The 23,074-nt window shown below is 41.1% G+C and overlaps 1 protein-coding gene across 3 annotated transcripts in view; it reads right to left on the bottom strand.

The window, feature by feature from the left end:
- Positions 1–4,456: 4,456 nt before the first annotated feature.
- The window catches only part of TFAP2C (transcription factor AP-2 gamma), a 42,450-nt gene continuing 23,832 nt past the window's right edge, over positions 4,457–23,074 (bottom strand). For 2 of the 3 annotated variants that reach the window (XM_060772065.2, XM_060772064.2), the window contains exons 4-7: positions 21,522–21,744; positions 18,256–18,374; positions 12,020–12,161; positions 4,457–8,392 (exon numbers count right to left, since the gene is read on the bottom strand). In XM_060772065.2, the coding sequence (XP_060628048.1) occupies positions 8,107–8,392; positions 12,020–12,161; positions 18,256–18,374; positions 21,522–21,744 (770 nt within the window). In that variant the 3' untranslated portion in view covers positions 4,457–8,106. The remainder of the gene's footprint in view (positions 8,393–12,019; positions 12,162–18,255; positions 18,375–21,521; positions 21,745–23,074) is intronic. The other variant, XM_060772066.2, reaches the window with a different exon arrangement.

Here is a 23,074-nt window from a genome sequence, read left to right as displayed (position 1 = left end):
ATGTTGCAGTAATTCCCATCCATAAAATTATTTTTGTTGCTACATCATAACTGTAATTTTGCTACTATTATGAATCATAATGTAAATATCTGATATGCAGGATGTATTTTCATTCACTGGACCACATTTGGCACAAATACCTGATAGGCCCAAATTTGAATACTGTTGGGGTTTACGGGGGGGGGGGGGATTGATTTTGTCATTTGGGAGTTGTAGTTCCTGGGATTTATAGTTCACCTACAATCAAAGGACATTTTGAACTCCACCAATGATGGAATTACACCAAACTTGGCACACAGAATTCCCATGACTAACAGAAAATACTGGAAGGGTTTCGTGGGCATTGACCTTGAGTTTTGGAGTTGTAGTTCACCTAAATCCCTAAAGAGTACTGTGGACTCAAACAATGATGGATCTGGATCAAACTTGGCACGAATACTCACTGTGCCCAAATGTAAACACGGGTGAAGTTTGGAGAAAATAGACCTTGACATTTGGGAGTTGTAGTTGCTGGTAGTTATAGTTCACCTACAATCAAAGAGCATTCTGAACCCTACCAATGATAGAATTGGGCCAAACTTCCCACACAGAACCCCATGATCCACAGAAAATATTGTTTTTCTGATAGTCTTTGACGATCCATTTGACAACCCCTCACGACCCTCCCCCCAGGGGTCCCAACCCCCCCCCCCCCCCCCGGGATGAGAAACTCTACATTAGAGCAAAGGAATACAGTAGGGTGTCCTCCCTTGGGAAATGTGAATGGGGTGCATGTGTGCAAGAAAGAAAGAATTTCTCTTCGAAGATGACATCTTTGTAGTTTGTGATTCAATAAAGTAGATGTAGTGGGTTAATCAGGGGAAGTTGCCTTTTTTGTTCATGAAAGAATATTTAATCACCTGATCAAAATACTTCATTACTGTCCTGGTTAAACAAGATGCAATTTCAATTGTTTATATTTTCACACTAAGTACCATAGACCAAAATCCTATATGGTGGTACAAGCAGAGCTTTGTTATATCTCCTCTGTCACCAGGTCCAGGTCTCACAGTATCAATGCAATGGGCTCGGAGTTGATGGAGAGCAAGGTGGATTAAAGATGTGCAAGTAGCCATGTTCCCATAGCAGACCAAGGAGGGCTTCTGCTGAGATTCATCAGGTTCCTCAAGAAATCTCAAGATGATAATGCTATCAGGATGCATCTGGTCATGGGAATACAGTAGGCCATTGATATCAGATGGGATTTGGTCCCCCTGTGGATACCAAAATCTGTGGATGTTCAAGTCCCAGTATAAACAATGTCATAAACTGATGTCCATTACATAAATTGGAAAATCAATGGGTGGGTGGCTGAATCCATGTGAGCAGACTCTGTGGGTATAGAGGACAAACAGTATAGCCTGACACCTCTCCAATCCTCTCTGCTTTCCACCAGCAATGGGACGTTTGTTATTAGGGGAAGCTATCACAGCAAAATGATCAATCGTGGTGCAGTTTTGGTCACTGCAGATCAAAGCTCCATTAGGAAGGTGTGGAAGGATTTCAACCTATGCAATTACTTTCTCTTGTTTCCTCTCTCCCCCGTTCTCTCACTGGAATCCATTAAAATGTTTATGCCCTTAAGAGGTTATAATTCTGGGTAATTTTCAGTCACTTTTCTCCCCAAAAATTAAACACTATTACAATTGTAGAAAAGTGTTACAAAATGACAAGAGAAACCTTAAGCAAGGTTCTTCATCATTGAGCTTCAACATTGTTGCACAAGAATGACAATTTGAACACCCTGCATGACATTCCAATTCAAAATGGAATTTGTAACTCTTGTTAACATATAACATTTATTTTTCAATACAAATGCCTTCAAATAATCACCATCTCTACTTGCAATATGCTGGTTTTGTTTCTTCCATCCTGAGGATAGGGGCACTTCAAAACTTCTGAGCTCCACTTTGAGTCCACTTGTGACTTTCTGATCCTGCTGCTCATGGCGAACAACTTGTGATCCTCCAGACACTAGGCTAGAACTTCCATTATCCATCAGCATTGGCAATTCTGGTAAGGCTGCTGCAAGTTGCAGCTCAGGAAATGACACCATATTTGTTCACATTGGATACAATTGCTGGTTTTGTTTTGCTCCTTTTCTAGAATCTCATGAAAAAGTAGCTGCCAAAGGCACCAGTTCATAGATCACCATTTTGACTAGGACTCATCCTTGGACATCCATGACATGCGAGTGTGGAGAAGAGCAAACCACTGACCACCTGCTGCAATGCAACCTGAGCCCTGCCACATGTACAATGAAGGACCTTCTTGCAGCAACACCAGAGGCACTCCAAGTGGCCAGATACTAGTCAAAGGACATTTAATCAACTACCAACCTTGCAGATTTTGTTTTTGTTCTGTTAGAAATGTAATACAATCGTCTGGTTGCCTGACACGATAAATAAAATCCTTAGACATATATTTGATGATTTTGTGTATTCTGCAACTGCACTGCGTCAACTTACAAAACATATTTTAAGGATGATTCTTGGGTCTGGTTTTTAAGTCTTAGAGCTATAGTAGGCTTGGATACATGTGAGCAATGCCTGGTTAAAAATTATAGTGCACATGTGGGGCATTGGTGTAATGCCTTGTCCCATCCCTGTCCCCAAAATGTACATTAAGCTTATGCAGATATATGCAAACCTCATGTTGGAAACCTCAACTTGGAAACAAGCTTGCAGGATTCGTACCTATGTGGATTTTAAACCACAAAGCACATTCTTAGATCAGCATACACAAAACAGCTGTGGTCAAACCACTGTCCCATTTTTTGTAAACCAAGTGGCTTTTCAAGTGTTCTCACCCCACCTCACCCTAAGTCTCTCCCCCCCCCCCCCAGTTGTCCACTCCCCTTTTAAGTGGAAATGGTATGGTCTGAACCTGCCTATTTTCCATGCTATCCAAATGATTTACCAATGAGCCATGACCACAACTACAATGGAAAGTCCTTAGCAGTTATAGCTTCATTTTTATTTGATCATGGAGTCATGGAATCATAGACTTAAGGATGGTCACAAGGATCATCCAGGTCAACCTGCTGCTGTGCAGAAATATGTAACCAAAGCACTGTTCTTGAAGTTCTGAAAGCAAAATAGCACTTGAAGTTCTGAAAGCAAAGTTTTTAAAGTGATACTTTTAGTGAATGTGTGTGTCCTTTCAAGTCGTCCCTGTGTAGCTTTCCACTTCATGGTGGCCCTTTAAGGCAGGGGTCCCCAAACTAAGGCCCGTGGGATGGATGTGGCCCTCTAAAGTCATTTACCCATTCCCTGCCCTAAACTTTAAAATTAGGAGCTCCCAGTGGCTCAATGGGTTAAACACTTGTGCTGGCAGGACTGCTGACCAAAAGGTCAGCAGTTCAAATCCGGGGAGCAGGGTAAGCTCCCATCTGTCAGCTCCAGCTTCTCATGTGAGGACATGAGGGAAGCCTCCCATAGGATAGTAAAACATTCAGGCATCCCTTTGGGCGACATCCTTGCAGAACGGCCAATTTTCTCACACCAGAAGCAACTTGCAATTTCTCAAGTCATTCCTGACAGACAAAAAAAGCTTTATAGTTAGAGTCGCCCTAAGTCCGAAACAACTTGAAGGCACACAACAGCTCTAATTAACTTGGCTCACACTTCCCATTGAAATACTAGTATGTTGATTAAAATTGTTCTTCATTTTAAATATTGTATTATTCTTTTGTGTGTGTTTTTGCACTGCAAATAAGATATGTGCTGTGTGCATAGGAATTCATTTAGTGGTGGGGGGTTTTTCAAACTAGTCTGGATCCCCAACTGTCTTAGGGACTGTGAGCAAAGGTCTGAAGACTCCTGCCAACCTTGACAGAATTTGTTCAGAGCAGAGTAGCATTTGCCTTCCTCTGAGGCTGAGAAATGCAATGCATCCAAGGTCATCCACTGGATTTCCATGGCTGAGCAGGGATCCAAAATCATGACCCAACACCAAAACCAAAATCACCACAGTAGAAAGGATCTTTTGAAAGTAGATTGGGAAAGCGAGATAACAGGAGAGGTGAATTGGGATTGTTTCTGCCAAGTTTCAACAGGTGGAAGGTATGTCTTTGATATCCCCAGAGTGACTTTATTCTTATGTACTTTAAAAAATATGTAAAGATTCTGCCTAAAGAAACTTTTGAGCTCCTTGTTTGCTCAACCACATTGCATTTTGATGCTGGTGTAGGAGAAAAGAGACATGAAGATGGAGAGACTATTACTAGTAATTGAAACCATTAGGTTTTGTAGGCATTCAGCTTTCCATGTCTGTTCTTTAATCTGATGTACTCAAAAGAAAAAGAGAAAAAACAGTGTGTGTATACAATTACAATGTCCACGTCTGTGGTGTTCTGCTGCCCAACCCACATAAAAAAGCAAAGAAACATGTTTTCCACTTAAACAACATTCAATACTTCTATTCAGAATACTTTTATTATATGGAGCATCCTATACAATGGCAGTGGATTAATGAGGAACATTTACAAAACCAAAAGGGACATCATTTTATGATTGCTATTATCCCCACCCCAGCCCCAAACAAACTGCCCTCACACTCATTTTCAAATGGTTGCTACCAAATACACAAAGTTATTGCTTTGTTAACACGCACCTCAGATTACATACAAATCTTCAGTGGCAAAAATAGAAAGGGTTTTTATTATTTTTTATTATTATTTTAAATAAAAAGTCTTTTAAATACCCAGCATAAAACAGATCTGTACAGATCTAACAGTGTACTGAGCTAACCCATTACCTTTTCTTTCTGGGATGCAGGAAAGACTTTAAATCTAAAGCCCATTTATTTAAAAAAGTATTAAAATGTTCACAATTATTTACAAATCCCATTATTAAATTATACATAAATAAATATATACATTCAACACACTATTTTCCCTTATACACAGAAAACCTCCCTGGATATATATATATTTATATTTATATTTTTATATATAGGTTTTTGGCCAATGTAGGCAAAAATAATAATTAAACATGTGCCTATTCTTTCAAGTTTTTTCTTATTGTAAAATCACAAGACCCGACGATGAATTATAAAGCTGCAATATCCTGACCATTTTATATACAATGGGTGAAAATAATCAAACTTTTCCACATGTAAAAAGGGTCTCTACAATATGCTTTTAGTGCTTGTTGTTCCACTCATAGCAGTCTTGCAAAAGCTGCACTTACATTAGAAAATGCAACAGTGCACGTTGGATTATATATCCAAGTTATTTCCTAAAAACCAAACCAAATTATCATCCAAAACATGATTTTGCCCTTTCCCAATTAACTGTGTCCCAGCTTTATCAAACTACAACTCCTTTCATCCCTAGGAGCAAGTGATTGTCACGGTAGTTTATAGACATACCAGGTTGGGGAAAGCTACATCATTTTTATAATAAGACAGAAACCTAACCTTTGGCTGTAATTGTGAGTCTCTTGTGAAGAATTCAAATAGGGGATAATACTTCATAGTTTGTTTCGTTGCTCATTTCCCAAGATCAGGTAAGATCCTACTGAACCGAACTACTTATCAAAGACATAACCTATACACTCATGTATAAGTCTAGAAATATTAGTCAGAAAAATCAACCCCAAAAACTTGGGCCAACTTATCCAGGTCAATTTAGGTACTGTACCTAATTCTGACTTTAAAAAGAGACCATCCCCTTCTCTAACTTAAGTGGCAAAAGGCAAGAGCATAATCTATCCTGGGATAATCTAAAAAAGGACCAATCCCTTCTACTCTCCATCATGGTACTGCTTCTAGCCCAGGCATGTGCAAACTTTGGTCCTCCAGGTGTTTTGAACTTCAACTCCCATAATTCCTAACAACCTACCAGCTGTTAAGAATTGTGGGAGTTGAAGTCCAAACATCTTGATGGCCAAAGTTCGCCCATGCCTGTTCTAGCCTTTTCAAATGAGGAAATGGTGGTGACTGCCAGGATCGGCTGGCCCCGAGTTAGTATTGGTGCGGTTTTCCTCTCCCCGGAATGTCTCTCAACTTATCCATGGATCACATCAAAGCCCATAATGTTGACCCACAAACCTGCCCTCATGTATACATGAATATATACAGTAGCTGGGTCCATTTGGATCACTGAACTTGTAGCTCCTTTTGAGACTAACTTAGAGAAAGAGGTTGTTAGCATAAACATTTGTAGAATTTGGAGTCTAGGAAAACTTATGCTGCCACTTTTTCAGTCAGCCTGAAAGGTGCTACAAGATTCCTTTGTATACTGAATGACTGGATCAAAAATGACCTCAACCATCCTATTCTTTTAGGAGATGCATTCTCTCCACCCTACCACTGTCACCATAATTCCAACTAAAATTCAGTAGCCAATTCAGGGGCTATGTAGTATATGAGGGATCCAGAACGTCTTCCTAGAGCCATTCATACTATGCAATGTATAGCACTATAATTCCACTTTAACTGCCAGGGTTCCATTCAATGCAATTTTGGAATTGGCAAGTTTAAAAAGGGTGCATTTTTAAGCGTAATTTTGGTGATGAGGCTATAAGAGTCGTTTCATCTAGCCCTGGGTTGCAGCATTACTGCTGTCCTGATTTTTGGAAGCAGTCGACCAGCCCTTTGACTGTCCCCTGTTTTGGGGCTGAAAATGTCTCAAGCTCCAATTCATGCTTCCCATGGAGCATTATGACCGACTGTAGCCTAGTTGCTAACAATGCTAATTTAAAGTTTTAGCATTAAGTAAAAAGAGTCTACTCTTACCCTATCCATTCTCTCTTCCCATTTCATCCTCCTCATAGCCACAAGCAGGAGACTGGAAACATCTACTTCCTGTTCAAAGATGGTTTATTGTTCATATTAAAAACAAACAAACTGTGGCTTGTGTAAATGATGGTTAGTGTGAACCAGGGATGAGCAAAATCTGCAGTGCTGTGGATGCATTTGTCCCCAGGCAACACAACAGGGACTACACTATTCCCCGTCATTGCAACTGTTGCCCATACTTAGTGGCAACTACAAGGGTGACATACTGAAGCACTGGATTCTGTGAAAGACAGCAGCTTTTCTCCTTCTGTTACTAAAGTAAGAAAGAACAAGGAGACAACACCCAGGAAGAAAGCAGTGGCCAACGGGGCCAGGGAAATGGTAGCTGCCAAGAAAGGGATAGAAGGGCCAACTGCATCTATTATGCACTGCAGGAGAGAGGGGAGGAGGAACCAAGTGTGGTTTGAAGATCTTGGTTTGTAACAATAAGCCAGCTTAAAGTAAACCATATTTCTTCTTTCTAGGTGTAATATTAAAAGAGGAAGGACATGGTGCCAATTTCCTTCTTGTAATTCATGGAGAAGGGAGGTTACACACACCTGATAGCTGAACAACAAGATCATTAACCTATCACTCACACAGGAATGGGCAAAGTGCAGTCCTGATGTCAACTAACAGCAGCTGCCCAAATGATGGCTAGGGCCAATGAGTCTTGCAGTCCAACAACAGGATCAAGCGAAAAACATGCTGCTCAGCACTGCACTTCAGACTACAATTTAGTGCAAAGCCTGCAAAAGTTAACTCTGGACTACCACTCCCAGAATTCCTCAGCCAGCTGAGGACTCTGGGAGTTTTATTCCACCCAAAGACAACCTTCCCAAGCTTTGGATTAGTGCTGTGTCTCAATCAAGCCAAAAGGCTATCAAAAATATACAAGGGAGAAAATGGTTCTTGACCAAGCGTCTCAAAAATAGCACATCACAGACTTCAACAGTTTAAAAGAGAGAAATAGCACCACTTTTGATTGTGTAAATAATCCTTTTTTAAAAAAAAAAAAGCTTGTACCTAAGTTACCTTCTGGTGCCTGGTCCCACAACTGAATGGATAGTGGCAGCTTTAAAGAAGAGAGAGAGACAGGTAGGTATCTCACGGGGGATCCACAGAAGGATGCTTTTAAAAACAATGTAATAATAAAACACGCCCCAAAGTAAGTTGTAACAGATATCTACATGCCCTCTAGGCAGGAAGATTGGAAGTCTATGTGCGAGAACAGTTTTTAAAAGTCTTTTGTTCTTTTTCTTCTTCTTTTATTGCCTCTATCTCTCATTTCCGGTGTTTGTCCATCTTCTCAATGCTTTTGTTGGTTTCCGCAGGGCTCTGGTCTCCCACATTCATGTATGTTTTGTCTGCTATTTTTAGCGCTTCGTTCAAGTAGTTCTGGAGGGATGTCATGGCGGCACAGATCGCGGCGCTCCCAAAGCCGTGTGTGATGAGGCTGAAGTGAGTTAAGCAGCCCTGGATGCCAGGGTCGAGGATCATGCTTGGCCTCGCATTACCAAGAGGGGTTCTATCCTGAGTCAGAAGTTCAGTGAACTCTTTACAGATCTGCCTACAAGAAACAAACACATACAAAAGGAACATTTTAAAAATGTTGGCAATTCAAATCACAGGTCTAATGCAAACAACAGGCTGCTGTGAGCAAAGCTGCTTCCTGTCATTTAGAAAATCCTGGTGAATCTTGAGGCTTGTACAACCAAGGAATTGCACACAACATTTCTTTAAATGGTGCTCAAATTGGCATACATGTTTCTCCCCACATCCATTGTAACCTTTCTTTGGAGAGGAGAGCCAAAATGCCGTTTCAAACCTAACTACAGTACCATTTTAAAATGCACTACAAGATGCCAGGCGGCACTCAAAACAGGAGAATGAAATTGAGGGAAAAGTACCTCCAGAAGGTATTCGGGTCTTTAAAATTACAACTAGCAACTTAAATTAAAGGCCATATGCAAATAAGCAACTTATTTTAAAAACACAAAGATTAGATGAGGTGCATTTCAGTCACACCTTTGTGATCTTAAGGAGTAGCAACTTAACTTTTAATTAAAACCAGGATTCTTTGGGAACTGAAAACTGTTTCACAAACCACACAATATGCCTTATCTTAAGTATCATAATATACAGTTATTCCTCTGTACAGAATCCAAGACAAATGTTCGCTTTATGCTGGGGTTTTTTCTCCAGTAGGATCTTCTGCCTGCCTCTGCTTTGTTAATCAGATTAAAAATTAGATCTGCAGGAATATCTGTGCCTAGCAAGATTAAGGAAACAGCTTACCAGGGACAGTGAATTTATCTATAGCTGTCACTGGTAACTCAGGTGGTTGTTTACATATACATGGCAGTGAAGACATAAATATTCTAATGCATATAAGGAAAAGGTGAAGGTTGCTTTTGACATTAAGTCTAGTTGTGTCCAACTCTAGGGGTGGTGCTCATCTCCATTTCTAAGCTGAAGAGCCAGCGTTGTCCGTAGACACCTCAAAGGTCACGAGGCCGGCATGACTACATGAAGCGACTTTACCTTCCTGCCAGAGCGATACCTATTAATCTACTCATATTTGCATCCTTTCAAACTGCTAGGTTGGCAGAAGCTGGGGCTAACAATGGGAGCTCACCCTACTCCCCGGAATTAGACCGCCGATCTTCTTGTCAGCAAGTTCTGCAGCTTAGCGGTTTAACCACTGTGCTACTTCGGCCCCTCTAATACATATGTATAGAGTCAAAATTTTGAAATGTTTCTAATAATTCAACTAGAGGCACATTTCATCTTAGTGAGATAGACTATGGCCTTTCTGCCTACTTGGTCTATTGTGCACGTGCCAACTGCAGATGGCCAAAATCCCCATCCTGCCCCTTATTTATCTTTCAAATTTATCCTCTGCAAAAGAAGGTACGTGGCACTCTACAGGAGAAACAAGTTTACAGAAATGAAAAATACAGAGCTTGGAAAAGCTTAGTATTAAAGACTACTGTTCCCAGAATCCCTCCACTCAGTGTGACTATGTAAACTTTGAAATGCTAGGAGTCTTTGAGTCTAAAACTGAAACTTTCCCAAGCTATGGTGGCAACATATTCTTAAGACATGCTTCAGATCTTTTGCATGTTTCATAACTGAAAAATCCCACGGGGGGAACACTGCAATGATTTGATCTGTATCACAAAAAGACACATGATGTCTTTTGATCTTGCAGACATTCACAGATACATGACTGCAACAAAAAGTGCTTGTTTCTTCCTGCTCACTTTAACCACCATTTAAAAATTCCAGCCACAAATGCAAAAACAGGCAACGCTCTGTTCCAGAATGATGCAATCCGCAAACAATAGCTAAGAAGTAATGCAACCGAGGGGAAGCTCAACTGGGGCTTCAAACTGTCTTCCTTAAAACCCTTTTTCCTATTCAAAGATTTAATTATCCCCAGATCTGGATTTTTCAAAATATGCTATTGCTCTAAAGCAGATACAGAAACCTCTGGAATCTCAAAAACCAGAAACAATGCTACAGGTGTTAGTCGGTAGCTAGCACTGTTCCTTATCATTACAGCAACGGCATATAACAAAACTGGGAAAAAGTAAAAAAAATTGTAGATTTACATGGTGGCCAGTTGCAACATTCACACTTGCCTCAAGCAGACAAGAGTTCTTTCTCCCACTCTGGACATTACACAGATATATAAACCTCACTTGCCCAGTTTCCAACAGACCCCTCAACCTGAGGATGCCTGCCATAGATGTGGGGAAAATGTCAGGAGAGAATGCTTCTGGAACACACCTATACAGCCCAGAAAACTCACAGCAACCCAATGATTCTGGCCATAAAAGCCTTCACACAAGAGCAAATTTATCTCAACCACTGGCTACTAGTAGCCCTCAACCTCAGAGACCAAATTGAAAGCATAGAGGACAATCCAGCCCAGGTTAGGTTTTGGTCTTGATTTGCATCCAGGTCTATTACTATTTTTAGGTAGCAAAGTCACATCCATGGCCAGCAAATGCAAGAAAACTGCACGGCTGTCCTTCAGATCTTCCTGGCAAATCCACTGGCCATTCTAGTCTTCACTGACCTGGAAAAACTGAACTTTGGTGGCATTGTAGCAATTGGGCATTACTCTACTTATGTGAAGGTGATTATTGTCCTCACTGGGAGCTGTAGACTGGTGCTCTCCAGTTGATTTAGACTGCACTGCCCATAATCCTGATGGTTAACACCAAGAGAAATTGTAGCTACAAAACATGTGTAGAGTGTCAGCTTGCCTATTTCTAGTCTGCACTGAACAACAATGACTGTGTAAGACTCCAAATGATTCAATCGGCCCTGAACATCAGAAGCCCATGTTTACAATGCCAGGAAGAAATATGCAGAGCCAACTGCTTGTTCATGCTCTTACTTTGAAAATTTCTTCCAAGTAAACTGCAAATAGGCAAGTCTCAACTAGTACAGAAAAAAGAAAGGCACAGATTTGCATGTGCTCATATGCCTTTAGAAATTATGACTCCAATATGAAACAGGAATGTGATATATCTCACTATGGTGGAAGAGACCTTGACCAGATAGCTCACTTTGCTGCAGTTAAAGGACTCATGGCCTCCTCATTATTTCTTTATTTATACACTGGTCAACCTTCATAGTGGGAACTGGCCAGATCTACTAAATAACCCTCTTGAGTTTTAGATCATTCTTCTAAGGGCCCTTCCACACAGCCATATAACCCAGAATATCAAGGCAGAAAATCCCACAGTATCTGCTTTGAACTGGGTTATCTGAGTCCACACTGCCATATATTCCAGTTCAAAGCAGAAAATGTGGGATTTTATTCAACTGTGCTTAAGGGGCCTAAGGCAGAGTGAACAGACAACAGTCTTGTAGGACCAGCCAAGCCCAATCAATGAAAAGACATATTGTACTTACGAATCAAAGACCTTGTGAGTTCAGGGAATTGTTTTAAGTATAAGTACGCTTAGTACTGTTGATTACAAAACCATTTCCAAGTTCATTTCAGCAGAACAATTGACAAGGATTATTCTGGCTGCTGATGTTGAATAATTGACCAGAAATTTGCCAGTGCTTTCTTTTATCCCCAAGGTTTTAAAGACACAAGAATACGGATGCGCTTTGGATTTTGTTGGAATTCTACAGAAATATCAGTCAAGGAGGAATCAGTCCAAATACTTACTTTGCAGCAAGCAGCATGTTCTTCCTAGCAGCCAAATCATTGCGACCCATATGTGGACGAGTCATATATTCAGCCACAGCCTTAGCAGGAAATTCAGTTTCACATACATAGCCAAAATCCCGAGCAAGGTGAACAGCTTCACCTGGGATAAAAACATGGAAAAGAAGTAGAAGTTTGGTTTATTAATTTCATCCCAGAGATCTTTTCTATCAGGCACTTATTTACTTTTTTATTAGTCACATTGTTCACCTGCTTCCACCAGTGAGCTTGAGCTGACAGATACTGTAGCCCAGGCATAGGCAAACTTCAGCCCTCCAGGTGTTTTGAACTTCAACTCCCACAATTCCTGACAGCCAATAGGCTGTTGGGAATTGTGGGAGTTGGAGTCCAAAACACCTGGAGAGCCCAAGTTTGCCCATGCTTTCTGTACACCCAGCCAGTCAAATTTTCTTTACAAATAACTTTGTGATGTAGGTCAGGTTAAACAAGCAAGATATGGTAACTAGGCCAACATCACATGCATGGGTGTGGCTTTGGTTTATAGATCACCCAAATCCCAACACTCTTTCACACAACACATGAGTTTATTACCCTCCATCCCATTCATCAGTGAACAAGTAACACAACTTTAAAAAAAACAGCTCCTTAGAAATAGAGAAATCTTCTTTACTGCTTCATATCTGGTTCAGAAACCACTTTGTTGTATATATACCTAATGCTGAAAGATGTGGCCTGCATCTCTCTAACATGTGGATATATTATAGTTGGACCTCTAGCAATTTCTAGGTCTTCCAGTGTGGTCCTCCTCTAAGTCCTTTTCTGCCAGAAGGCAATCACAAAGTTACTTTGTAGGACCTAGATATTCCTAGGGAGGTGTCTTTTAGGGAAAGCAAATTGCCTTTTTTATTTGCTGTTTCCCCACTTTCACAGACATTGTGTGCCCCTTTCCCCTGCTACTGTGCTACTTCCATCATCACATTGTGTTGGCCAAGCTAGTTGGATTTTCACAACATTTGGAGAACCACAGGCTCCCAAACCAGCATCCAATAAGATGGCCAAGAAAGAAATCCTTCCTGCAACCCTGGAAAGCCATTGCCAATCACAACTGACATACTAATATTCTGAATTAGTAGAAGGCAGCCTTCAATGTCTGGTCTAAATTCTTATCCTCATATCCTGGTATCTATCTCTACTTTTGTTTTGGTTTTGGTAAGCTGTTCTTGGTACAGAAATATTTGTGTACTCACTGACCAGACCCATGTCTTGAGCAGGTAGTGGTTTTACAAGCCACATGGCAATGGAAACTCCATAGGTTGCTCATGCTGTTGACTGCATTGCCTCTCATGCTGTTAAGCAGCTTCAACCAAAGCACACTCATCCAAGGGCTTGATGACACTCTCATCAAAATAACTACTGCATCAGCCATTTGCTTTAAAGCATTTGCATTCTACCCAGACAATCCAGTCCACAATCCAATTAAGCAAAAGATACAAGTTAGTTCAGCCCACTGGAGCCCAAGTGACTGGGAGCCCAATCCTTCTAAACAATTCTGTATGGAAAGGAGGTGTGTTTTACATGTGCATGTGCGAGCTAGATTCTTAGAATTGGATCTGAAAAGCCATCTAGTCCAACTCCCTGCCATGCAGGAATACATAACCCCCAAGAAATGGCTCTCAAAATTCTACTTAAAGAACAATAATCCACCTTCCTCCAAAGCACTCTATTCCAATGCAATATTTCATGGGAATGAAATAGCACCAAATCTTAAACAAACCCAAAACTATGCAAACTTGCAGGAAAGGTAGTTCAGTCATTGACCTGCTTCTCCTGCAGTAAGCATCACTTATGCTTTTGAACTGCTAGGCCAGGGTTCCACGCAAACACAGCTGACAGCTTTTGTCTAAAGGGTCATTGGTTGTATATCTTTTGATATGTAACCAAATAGCACTGCACCTCAAGCTGACCAATCAAGTATTAACACTGGATATAACTTGTTATCCAGGGTTTTTTTTTTTTGGGGGGGGGGGGGGACTTTTCTTCCTGCATCCTCAATTTTGTAACACCTTTACTCAAGAAGGTTCTGTAGAGCTCAAAGACCACCTTTTTTGATATGTTAGTGGTCCTAATAAAGCTGTTATACAACCCTGGTTTCTGTTTTTACTCATGGAGAACATGCATCTAGGCACCTCTGATTAGTATGTGTGTGCTTAAATTAGAGTACAATAGCCCTTCCACATCTGCTTGGGTTAGAGTGAAAGCGGGATAACCATCAATTTAAAATAATCTTTTTTTAACCTGAGAGAACATCTTTCTAGGGACCCTTCCACACAGCTATATAATCCAGAATATCAAGGCAGAAAATCCCACAATATCTGCTTTGAACTGGGATATATGATGGCAGTGTGGACTCAGGTAACCCAGTTCAAAGCAGATATTGTGGGATTTCCAGCCTTGATATCCTGGGTTATATGATTGCATGTAAGGGCCTGGGAATATCTACAATTCTGTGGCAAACTTCTGGCAACTGAACATAACCATGCTAGAGGACCTAGAGATTCACTGGGAACATATTAATCAAATCTGCAAACGTTACATCCACAAATGTGGAGGGCTGACTGCATTATGCAAAATGTGTAACACTGATCCAGTAAACTCTGCTACTCTTCATAAGGGGGTATAAGCGTTCTATGTTTTTTTAAAAAAAAAACTAAGTTCAACACTTATACAAACATGTTGTGAAACATGGGATTTTGTGACCATCCTTTTATGAAACATCACTCTATTTGTCTTGAGTTTTTTGCTACACTTTCTCCTTAACCTCCATCACCAAGCCCACCCCACAAATACCCAGAATGGTAAACTGGAAAGGAGTGGTGGGGTTTTCTAGTTCAACCCTTTGATCAACATGACTTGTAACATAGAATACAATTACAAACTTCCCAAGAAATGCCCATGTTATCCCCCCTCCGAAACCTCCAATAAAAATCCCAAACATTTTTTCTAACATATAACTAAAATAATTTTCCCTATAATTGCCACATCTTGTAACAAGTTCTAGTATCAGGACCAAAGAAACATGTTTACTACATCTTCCATATGAGATGCATTCAGAGACTTATTCTGGAAGACATTAGGATGACAAAATTATGGAAAAGTACTAGAAACTTTTATTTTGCATAGCTTTTTTGCTGAACTGAAAAATAATCAAGATTATTTTTAATGGTGCTTTTTGATTCATCGTCTTAGGACATCATATGCCATTTTGAACAAAGTAGGGCAGGATTTGTCAGGGGGACCTGCAGGTATTGACCTACAGTATAACTCCGATAAGCTCTAGCAGAAAATTCAATGCCAACAGATTATCCAAAACCAGCCAGCAACATGCAGAGGATTGAGTTTTACCCACACTTGAAGATGAAGTAGCAAATAAACTCTGAACAACATTAGAAATATGATTTCACACATGAAACACAACTCAGTGTGATGGGGAATTTACATCTCCAGATAACAACTCTCATCAGCCTCTACCAACTAGGCAAATATTTGGGCTTTGAACTCATGAGACTACGATTAATCTCAACTCTCAGGATGACATATATTGTGTGCACTTAAGAATTGAAAATAGAAAGAATTGTACAAAATTACAGCACAGATTCAATTAGAATCAAGAAACTGAATTTATACAGTAGGTACAAAAAATGAGGCTAGAGCTAATCAGAAGTTTTTCCCCACTCTGGAATGTGAATTCTGAGAATTCCACTGAATCCAACACTTTTCTCCACTCCCAAAGAAAAAGTCAGGAATTCTAAGAATTCCACTGAAGTCAAATCAGTTCTGGGCTTCCTGCTGACATACAATGAGTCACTGCATTCTCTGATGTGCAAAATTCCAGAACCATCCGAATAACCAGACACTTAATTCAGAATATCCTTCTATCTGTCTCAGTTCTTGTAGGAATATCTGAAGGACTGCACTGTTCTTTGTTCTACTCCTCTACATCCACCATATCAGGGACTTGTGTAGATCAATTCCTTTCCATCATTAAAAGTGGAAAAAATGGCTCCATTTCTAATCAGGGAAGGTGAATAAAGTGGGGGTATAGAATTAGGAAAGCCACCAGACATTTTTTTTAAAGCAGCCACTGAGCTGCATTGCAGATTACATAAGGAAAAATCAGCAGCTTCTTCTAGATCAGTGGTTCTCCCCAGATGTTTTGGCTTTCAACTCCCAGAAATCCTAACAGCTGGTAAACTGGCTGGGATTTCTAGGAGTTGTAGGTCAAAACACCTGGGAACCCACAGGTTGAGAACCACTGTTTTAGACATTGTGAGGAGTTGATTTTATTATCAGTGACATACAGAATTCCAGTCCCAAGGTTGGTTTCTAAAAGAACTGTAGAATCTTTAAGACTTGGAAGGAACCATAAGGACTCTCTGCTTCAGCCTCCTGCCATATAGGAATATCACAGCAAAAGCATGCCTAAAGGATGCCTAACCTTGTTTCAACATCTCCGAAGATGGAGAATATGTCATCCTCCATAACTGAAAAGCTTTTACAATAAAAAAGGTCCCCCTAACAGAAGGATCTCATTACACTAGAGCAGGCATGGGCAAACTTGGACCCTCCAGGTGTTTTGGACAACTCTCACAATTCCTCCAGCTGTTAGGAGTTGTGGGAGTTGAAGTCCAAAACACCTGGAGGGCCCAAGTTTGCCCATGCTTGAACTAGAGTGTCTATCTACTTTAAATGCTGTGGCTGACTCCTGCAGAATTCTGGGGCTTGTAGTTTAGAGAAGCCCCAGAGAACAAGCCCTATGAGGAGCAGCTTAAAGAGCTGGAGCTGGGCATATTTAGCCTGCAGAAGAGAAGACTGAAGAGACAGGATAGCCATGTATACATATGTGAGGGGAAGTCATAGGGAGGAGGGAGCAAGCTTGTTTCCTGCTGCCCTGGAGACTAGAATGCAGAGCAATGGCATCAACTACAGGAAAGGAGATTCTACCTGAACATTAGGAAGAACTTCCTGTTAGAGCTGTTCAGCAGTGGAACTCTCTACCCCAAAGTGTGCTGGGGGCTCCTTCTATGGAGGCTTTTAAACAGAGGCTGGATGGCCATCTGTCGGGGATAGTTTGAATGCTCCTTGGCAGGGGGTTGGACTGAATAGCCCATGAGGCCTCTCAATGCTATGATTTTATGAAGGAGCCTTTAAAATCCTCAGCCAGAGAAGTCCTGGATCTCACTAAACTACAAATCCCTGAATTCTACAGAGACACTACAACAAAAGTGGATAGACACTGTAGTGTGATTACGTCCTAATAATAATAATAATAATCATCATCATCATCATACCGAGGGGATTCAGGGTGGTTTCCAGCATAGGTAAAGCAACTGCAGTTACCGACACAAAACATACAAAATGCTACACAACAGTTGTACATATTTAAAATTAAAAAGGCCAGTTCGATACTTATTTCCATTGGGCAAGTTCAGCTTCCAATGGCCAGAATTCCAGAGTGGGCCTTTTGATGACTACAAGAGGTGAGTATAATGAAGTAGACTAAGGCTGGGGAGTGAGTAAAGTGAAAGCATGGTCCTGCCTGATGGTCAGGGTGGGACCTGGAGCTCATTATTCCCAAGGCTTGCTGCACAACTGTAAGAGGGCTGGGTAAGATCTCTCATGTATGTAACTCCTTCCCCACACACATCCCAAATTGCATCAACAGTCCACTCAAGCATCCCTTTCTTTCTTTTTTTTACTTTTGTTCTCACCCGTTGCTACAACTCCCCATTGTACCCCAGTACATTGTAAACAATGTACAGGGGTACAATCACAATACTATCACCATATACATATGTGGTTGAAACACATTAAGAACATAGCTTGTTTTCCGCTGCACCAAGAGGGTCATAAAGGATCCAAAGCAATACATTCAAATGAGAGAAATGAAATGAGATCAGTTTTTTCACATATAAAATTGCTCCCGGTTATTTGTCATCTTCTATCACCTCAAGCAGTGTGAGTCAAAAGGAGGAGGCAACCATTTTGTTACTGCTGCAAATGAAACAGGAGTCAAAAGCCCTTGTTCCTTTATGACAAATCTCAGCGAGGCGAACTACCCAAAGACTCAAACCACTTTTGGCCATCCCTTGATTTTAGAGAGCATCCTCATGTAGTCATAAAAGTCAGCTTTTGTCTTCCAGAAAAGCTTTTGCAGAAAGAAAAAGAATCCAACTGACCTTCCACCAATGAAGTCAGTAAGGTCACATTTGCCGCTTTCCTTCTGCCAGCAGGAAGGTTCAGGCCAATTTTGTCCAGCTTCTCCCTTAATGACCGACCACCATTTTTAGATTTGGCCCTGCAAAAGGGGAAAGAGATGGAGGATGTTTTATGTAAGCGGCATTTCTGAAGAGGTCACATTTCGAAGCAATTGGGAAACACAAGTTGCTGATATTCAATACACTTCTGTTGTGGGGAGAGAGGGAGGCAGCCTGTAACACAACAAGCTGTGACCTACTTTTTAATGCTCTATCACATAAACATCAGAAAGCAAGATCAAAAAAAAGAAGGGAAAAGAGAGAAGAAGGGGGAAGGGGCAGATTTCGCCTTGTGTTATGCCCCATCAAAAATCCTGACAATTATGATGGCAGCTGTAATGGAAATTAAAAATCTTTACAAGCACTGAGCTTGGCTTTTGTTGCAGGGATGCATATATACATACACAAACAAATGGAGACATTCATTTACTTTGTTTTATATCCCGCCCTCTCTCCCTCATAGAAGGACCCAGACATGAACTAAGATGGCAATCCCAATTCTCTAACTGGAAGTGTAATCCATCAAAGTCTAGAGTCCCATTTCCAGAGATGTATGGGGACAAGGGGACAACTGTTTGGGGCCACATGTTCCTGATTATTCCTCAAGCACACTGGCAGCTCTGCTTACCAAGAAAGTATTTAAAAAGCAAGAGGAGCCCTATTTCATAGAAAATAGCCAGCTACTATTTCTTTTGAATTCAGCCTTCATTTGAAGAGGATCCAGACCAAGTCTGGGTTTAAAGATGAAGGCTCCATCAGAGAGGAGAGCAGACTCCTTGAAGTTTCCCATCAACGGTTAACATCTAGGTAGCAAGCTGAGAAAGTGCACAAAGCCACTATGGGGAGGCGCAGTGTGTTTCTGTTTCGAATTAGAGCAATTGTTTCCAAAATGCATAATTAAGATACTCAAATGTTATGCAACTCTTTTTTTCTGAGGCCGCTTTTTCCTCTGGGGATGCTATTTTCCTTGTCACCTTATTAACCACAAATACCCTATCAAGTCGAACAGAAATTAAGATGACAGTCTTCTGAATCTTATCCTGAAACTGTGCCTCTAACACATGCTAGCACTCATTGCTAGGAGGACGGGCTGCACAGTGATGGGAGGAAGGAAAAAAGAAAGAGAAGATAGAAAGGACAAAAGGGGGGATGGAAGGAGAAAGAGGGAGATATTTTATTTATCGTGTCATCAGCAACCATTGTTTTACAATTCTAACAGAGCAAAACAAACACAGAGATTAAAATGAAAAAGAAAAAAAAAAAAAAGAAAAAAAACCACACAGATTTTGTAAATTTGGTATTTGGTTAAATGTCCTTTGACCAGTATCTGGCCACTTGGAGTGCCTCTGGGGTTGCCGCAAGAAGGTCCTCCATCGTGCATGTGGCAGGGCTCAGGGTGCATTGCAGCAGGTGGTCAGTGGTTTGTTCTTCTCCGCACTCGCATGCCGAGGATTCCACCCTGTAGCCCCATTTCTTAAGATTGGCTCTGCATCTCGTGGTGCCAGAGCGCAATCTGTTCAGCGCCTTCCAAGTCGCCCAGTCTTCTGAGTGCCCAGGGGGGAGTCTCTCATCTGGTATCACCCATGAATTGAGGTGCTGGGTTTGGGCCTGCCACTTTTGGACTCTCGCTTGCTGGGGTGTTCCAGCGAGTGTCTCTGTAGTTCTAAGAAAGCTATGTCTTGATTTAAGTCGTTGACGTGCTGGCTGATACCCAAACAGGGGATGAGCTGGAGATGTCTCTGCCTTGGTCCTTTCACTATTGGCTGCTACTTCCCGGCGGATGTCAGGTGGTGCAATACCGGCTAAGCAGTGTAATTTCTCCAGTGGTGTGGGTCGCAGACACCCCGTGATAATGCGGCATGTCTCATTAAGAGCCACATCCACTGTTTTAGTGTGATGAGATGTGTTCCACACTGGGCATGCATACTCAGCAGCAGAGTAGCATAGCGCAAGGGCAGATGTCTTCACTGTGTCTGGTTGTGATCCCCAGGTTGTGCCAGTCAGCTTTCGTATGATGTTGTTTCTAGCGCCCACTTTTTGTTTGATGTTCAGGCAGTGCTTCTTGTAGGTCAGAGCACGGTCCAAAGTGACTCCCAGGTATTTGGGTGCGCTGCAAAAGAGGGAGATAAGGAAGGGAGGAAAGATGGGAGGAAAGACAGAAGGGAGGAAGGGAGGGAGGGAGGGAGGGAGGGAGGGGAAAGAAGGATGGGACGAAGGGAAGGATAAAGAGAGAAAGAAATAAAGAAAGACAAAAAGGAAGGAAGGAGAAAGAGAAGAATGAGAGAAGGAAGGAAAAAAGGATGGAAGGGAAGGATGGAAGGAGAAAGAGGGAAGGAAGAAGGGAAGAGAGAAAGAAGGAAGGAAAGGTAACAGGGAGGGAAGGACAAAAGAGGGAAAGGGGGAAGGGAGGGAAGGGAAGGAGAAAGGGAGGAAGGGAGGAAAGACAAAAGGGTGGAAAAGAAGGAGAAAAAGGGAGAAAAGGAGGAAAGAGAGAAAGAAGGATAGGCTGGTCTGAAAAAAAGAGCCCAAGAGGCCTCATCCATACTCCAGGCCTGGGTTTGCCCATACCTGCTCTAACAGCAGTTCTATATGCAGACTTTATCAGGTAATTTCTTAAATACACGATTTTATCTGACAGTTTTTGCACCTTATAGGAGTATGAGCAGGAAAGCACAGGTTACATTTCAGGACATCCAATTAGCAACGTTTAACAAATCTTTTAAATGGTTCTTCTGACCAAATAACCCTGTATCACTGGACAATTTATTTCAGTCCATACCACATAAAATATTGAAAGAAATATGGAGGTGATTAAAGAGTTGAAACACATAGTAAGTCTGCAGCAAAATGTTTTCTTTTTGTGGAGAGATAAAAATTATATTCACATGAGAAGTCATTTCTAGACTTGTTATAACACTTCTCAGTTCCAGAAATGCAAAAAGAGTGCCAAAGGAGGAGGAGGAAAAGAAGCAGAAAGTGTGAAGTCAAAGCATGGAAATAAACACTATTAGAATGCAGTGTGTGGTTTTTTTATTATTTATATCTGATCAGAGGCCAAGAAGGTATTTGTACGTTGTATGGCTTCAGAGGATCCAAGAAACCTCACTTTGAGGACTGATTTTGGCAGCGATGAGGAGAAAGCGAAGAGAGAGGGAAAGGGGAAATATATATATATCACAGGCTCTTACCTTCTGAGAACTCCTCCCAGCAAAGAAGCGTTGAGACATTCCGGGGGAGAGAGCCTTCTCTGAACCTCTGCTACTGTCACTTTGTATTTGGACGTGGAGCTGAGGAGAGAAAGCCGGCCGGGAACGGAGCAGAAAACCTCGTTGGGATTGATCACGACCCCGATGAGCCCATCCTTCTGGCAAGGGAGACCTAATGCATTGTTTTTCGTTAATGAAATGGGACCTAGAGGACCGAGACATAAAGAGAGGGTCGTGTGTTTTCTCCTCCCTTTTAAAAAGCCTACAACTTTGCAAAAAAGTAGTAGATTTGACTCTTATAGAAACAAGAAAGCCAACCAATTGTACTGCCCATGACTGAACTTACAGCCCATATTACTTAATTGAAACTTTCAGTATACATGCTTTGTCAGAGTTTTTGAGTTCTTCTCCGAAAAAAGCAAACCACCACCTACTATACAATGACAGTTGAAGCTCTCGCTTCCCTTAAATATGAACATGATCTGCTTTTATATTATTAAGCAATCTTATTTAAAACATGAAAGAGCAACTGCTCAACCCCCTTGGCAACTGCCATGATGCAACCCATTGTCTTCACATGCAAACTAACAATTAAACAGAAATATAAGGCACAATTAGTAGTCATCTTAAGGAGAAAAATTCACTGTTTTGTATTAAGATCACTGTTTAACTGGATAATGGCTACATGTTGGGTTGTACTAAGACTAGTTTTAATTCAGAATGATGAGGCTTTCGGGAACTAATATTTTGTAACCATTAACAGAAATACCAGGTTTATTATTGCTGTGAAAATACAAAATTCGTTTAACTAAGAAAGTGATGTCTGTTTTTCCCCTTCTCTAAGTTGCTAGAGCACAAAAAGGTGTGTCTAGTTTGGCAAATACAAGCCCACAGCTCAGCCACTGTACAAATTCTTTAGGAATGGCTAAACCAACTCTCGGCTAACATAGTGCCCTCTTTCCATGCTGGGAATAACTGGAGTTATAGTCCCAACACATCTGGACAACACCAGCTTGTAAAAGGCTAGATTACACCACCAAATGCAAGAATCAGGCAGAGGACTGTTAATCTGCTAATTAAACCAAAACACTTCTGGGTTGCTGTGTGTTTTTCAGGCTATATGGCCATGTTCCAGAAGCATCCTCTCCTGACGTTTTGCCTGCATCTATGGCAGTCATCCTCAGAGGTTGTGAGGTTTTTGGAAACTAGGAAAATGGGGTTTATATTTCTGCCAGCTTTGCCAGCAAAATATTTTTGCTGGTTTCTTTTGAGATTTTTAAATTTATTTCAAGATTTTCTAAAAATTTCAGACAAAACAACCCTTCATTTTTTTACCAAAATATTATTTTAAAAAGGGAGAAACTGAGTCAGCAAGCAAGAGAAGATTGAGAGAATTTATCTCCATTGGTTCCTCTCCCCCAGCCTTATACATACTACCAATGAAAAGCTTTTCAGTGCAGATAAATCCTAACCAAACCTTTTGTTCATTCATTTAGAAGTGCCCAGCAGTAAGCTTAACTCATTCCTCCCTGCTC

The sequence above is a fragment of the Anolis sagrei genome, chromosome 4 (genome assembly GCF_037176765.1).
Source record: "Anolis sagrei isolate rAnoSag1 chromosome 4, rAnoSag1.mat, whole genome shotgun sequence".
NCBI lineage: Eukaryota > Metazoa > Chordata > Lepidosauria > Squamata > Dactyloidae > Anolis > Anolis sagrei.
The sequence above is the reverse complement of the archived record's forward strand: the minus strand, read 5'-3'. Positions and strand labels throughout refer to the sequence as shown.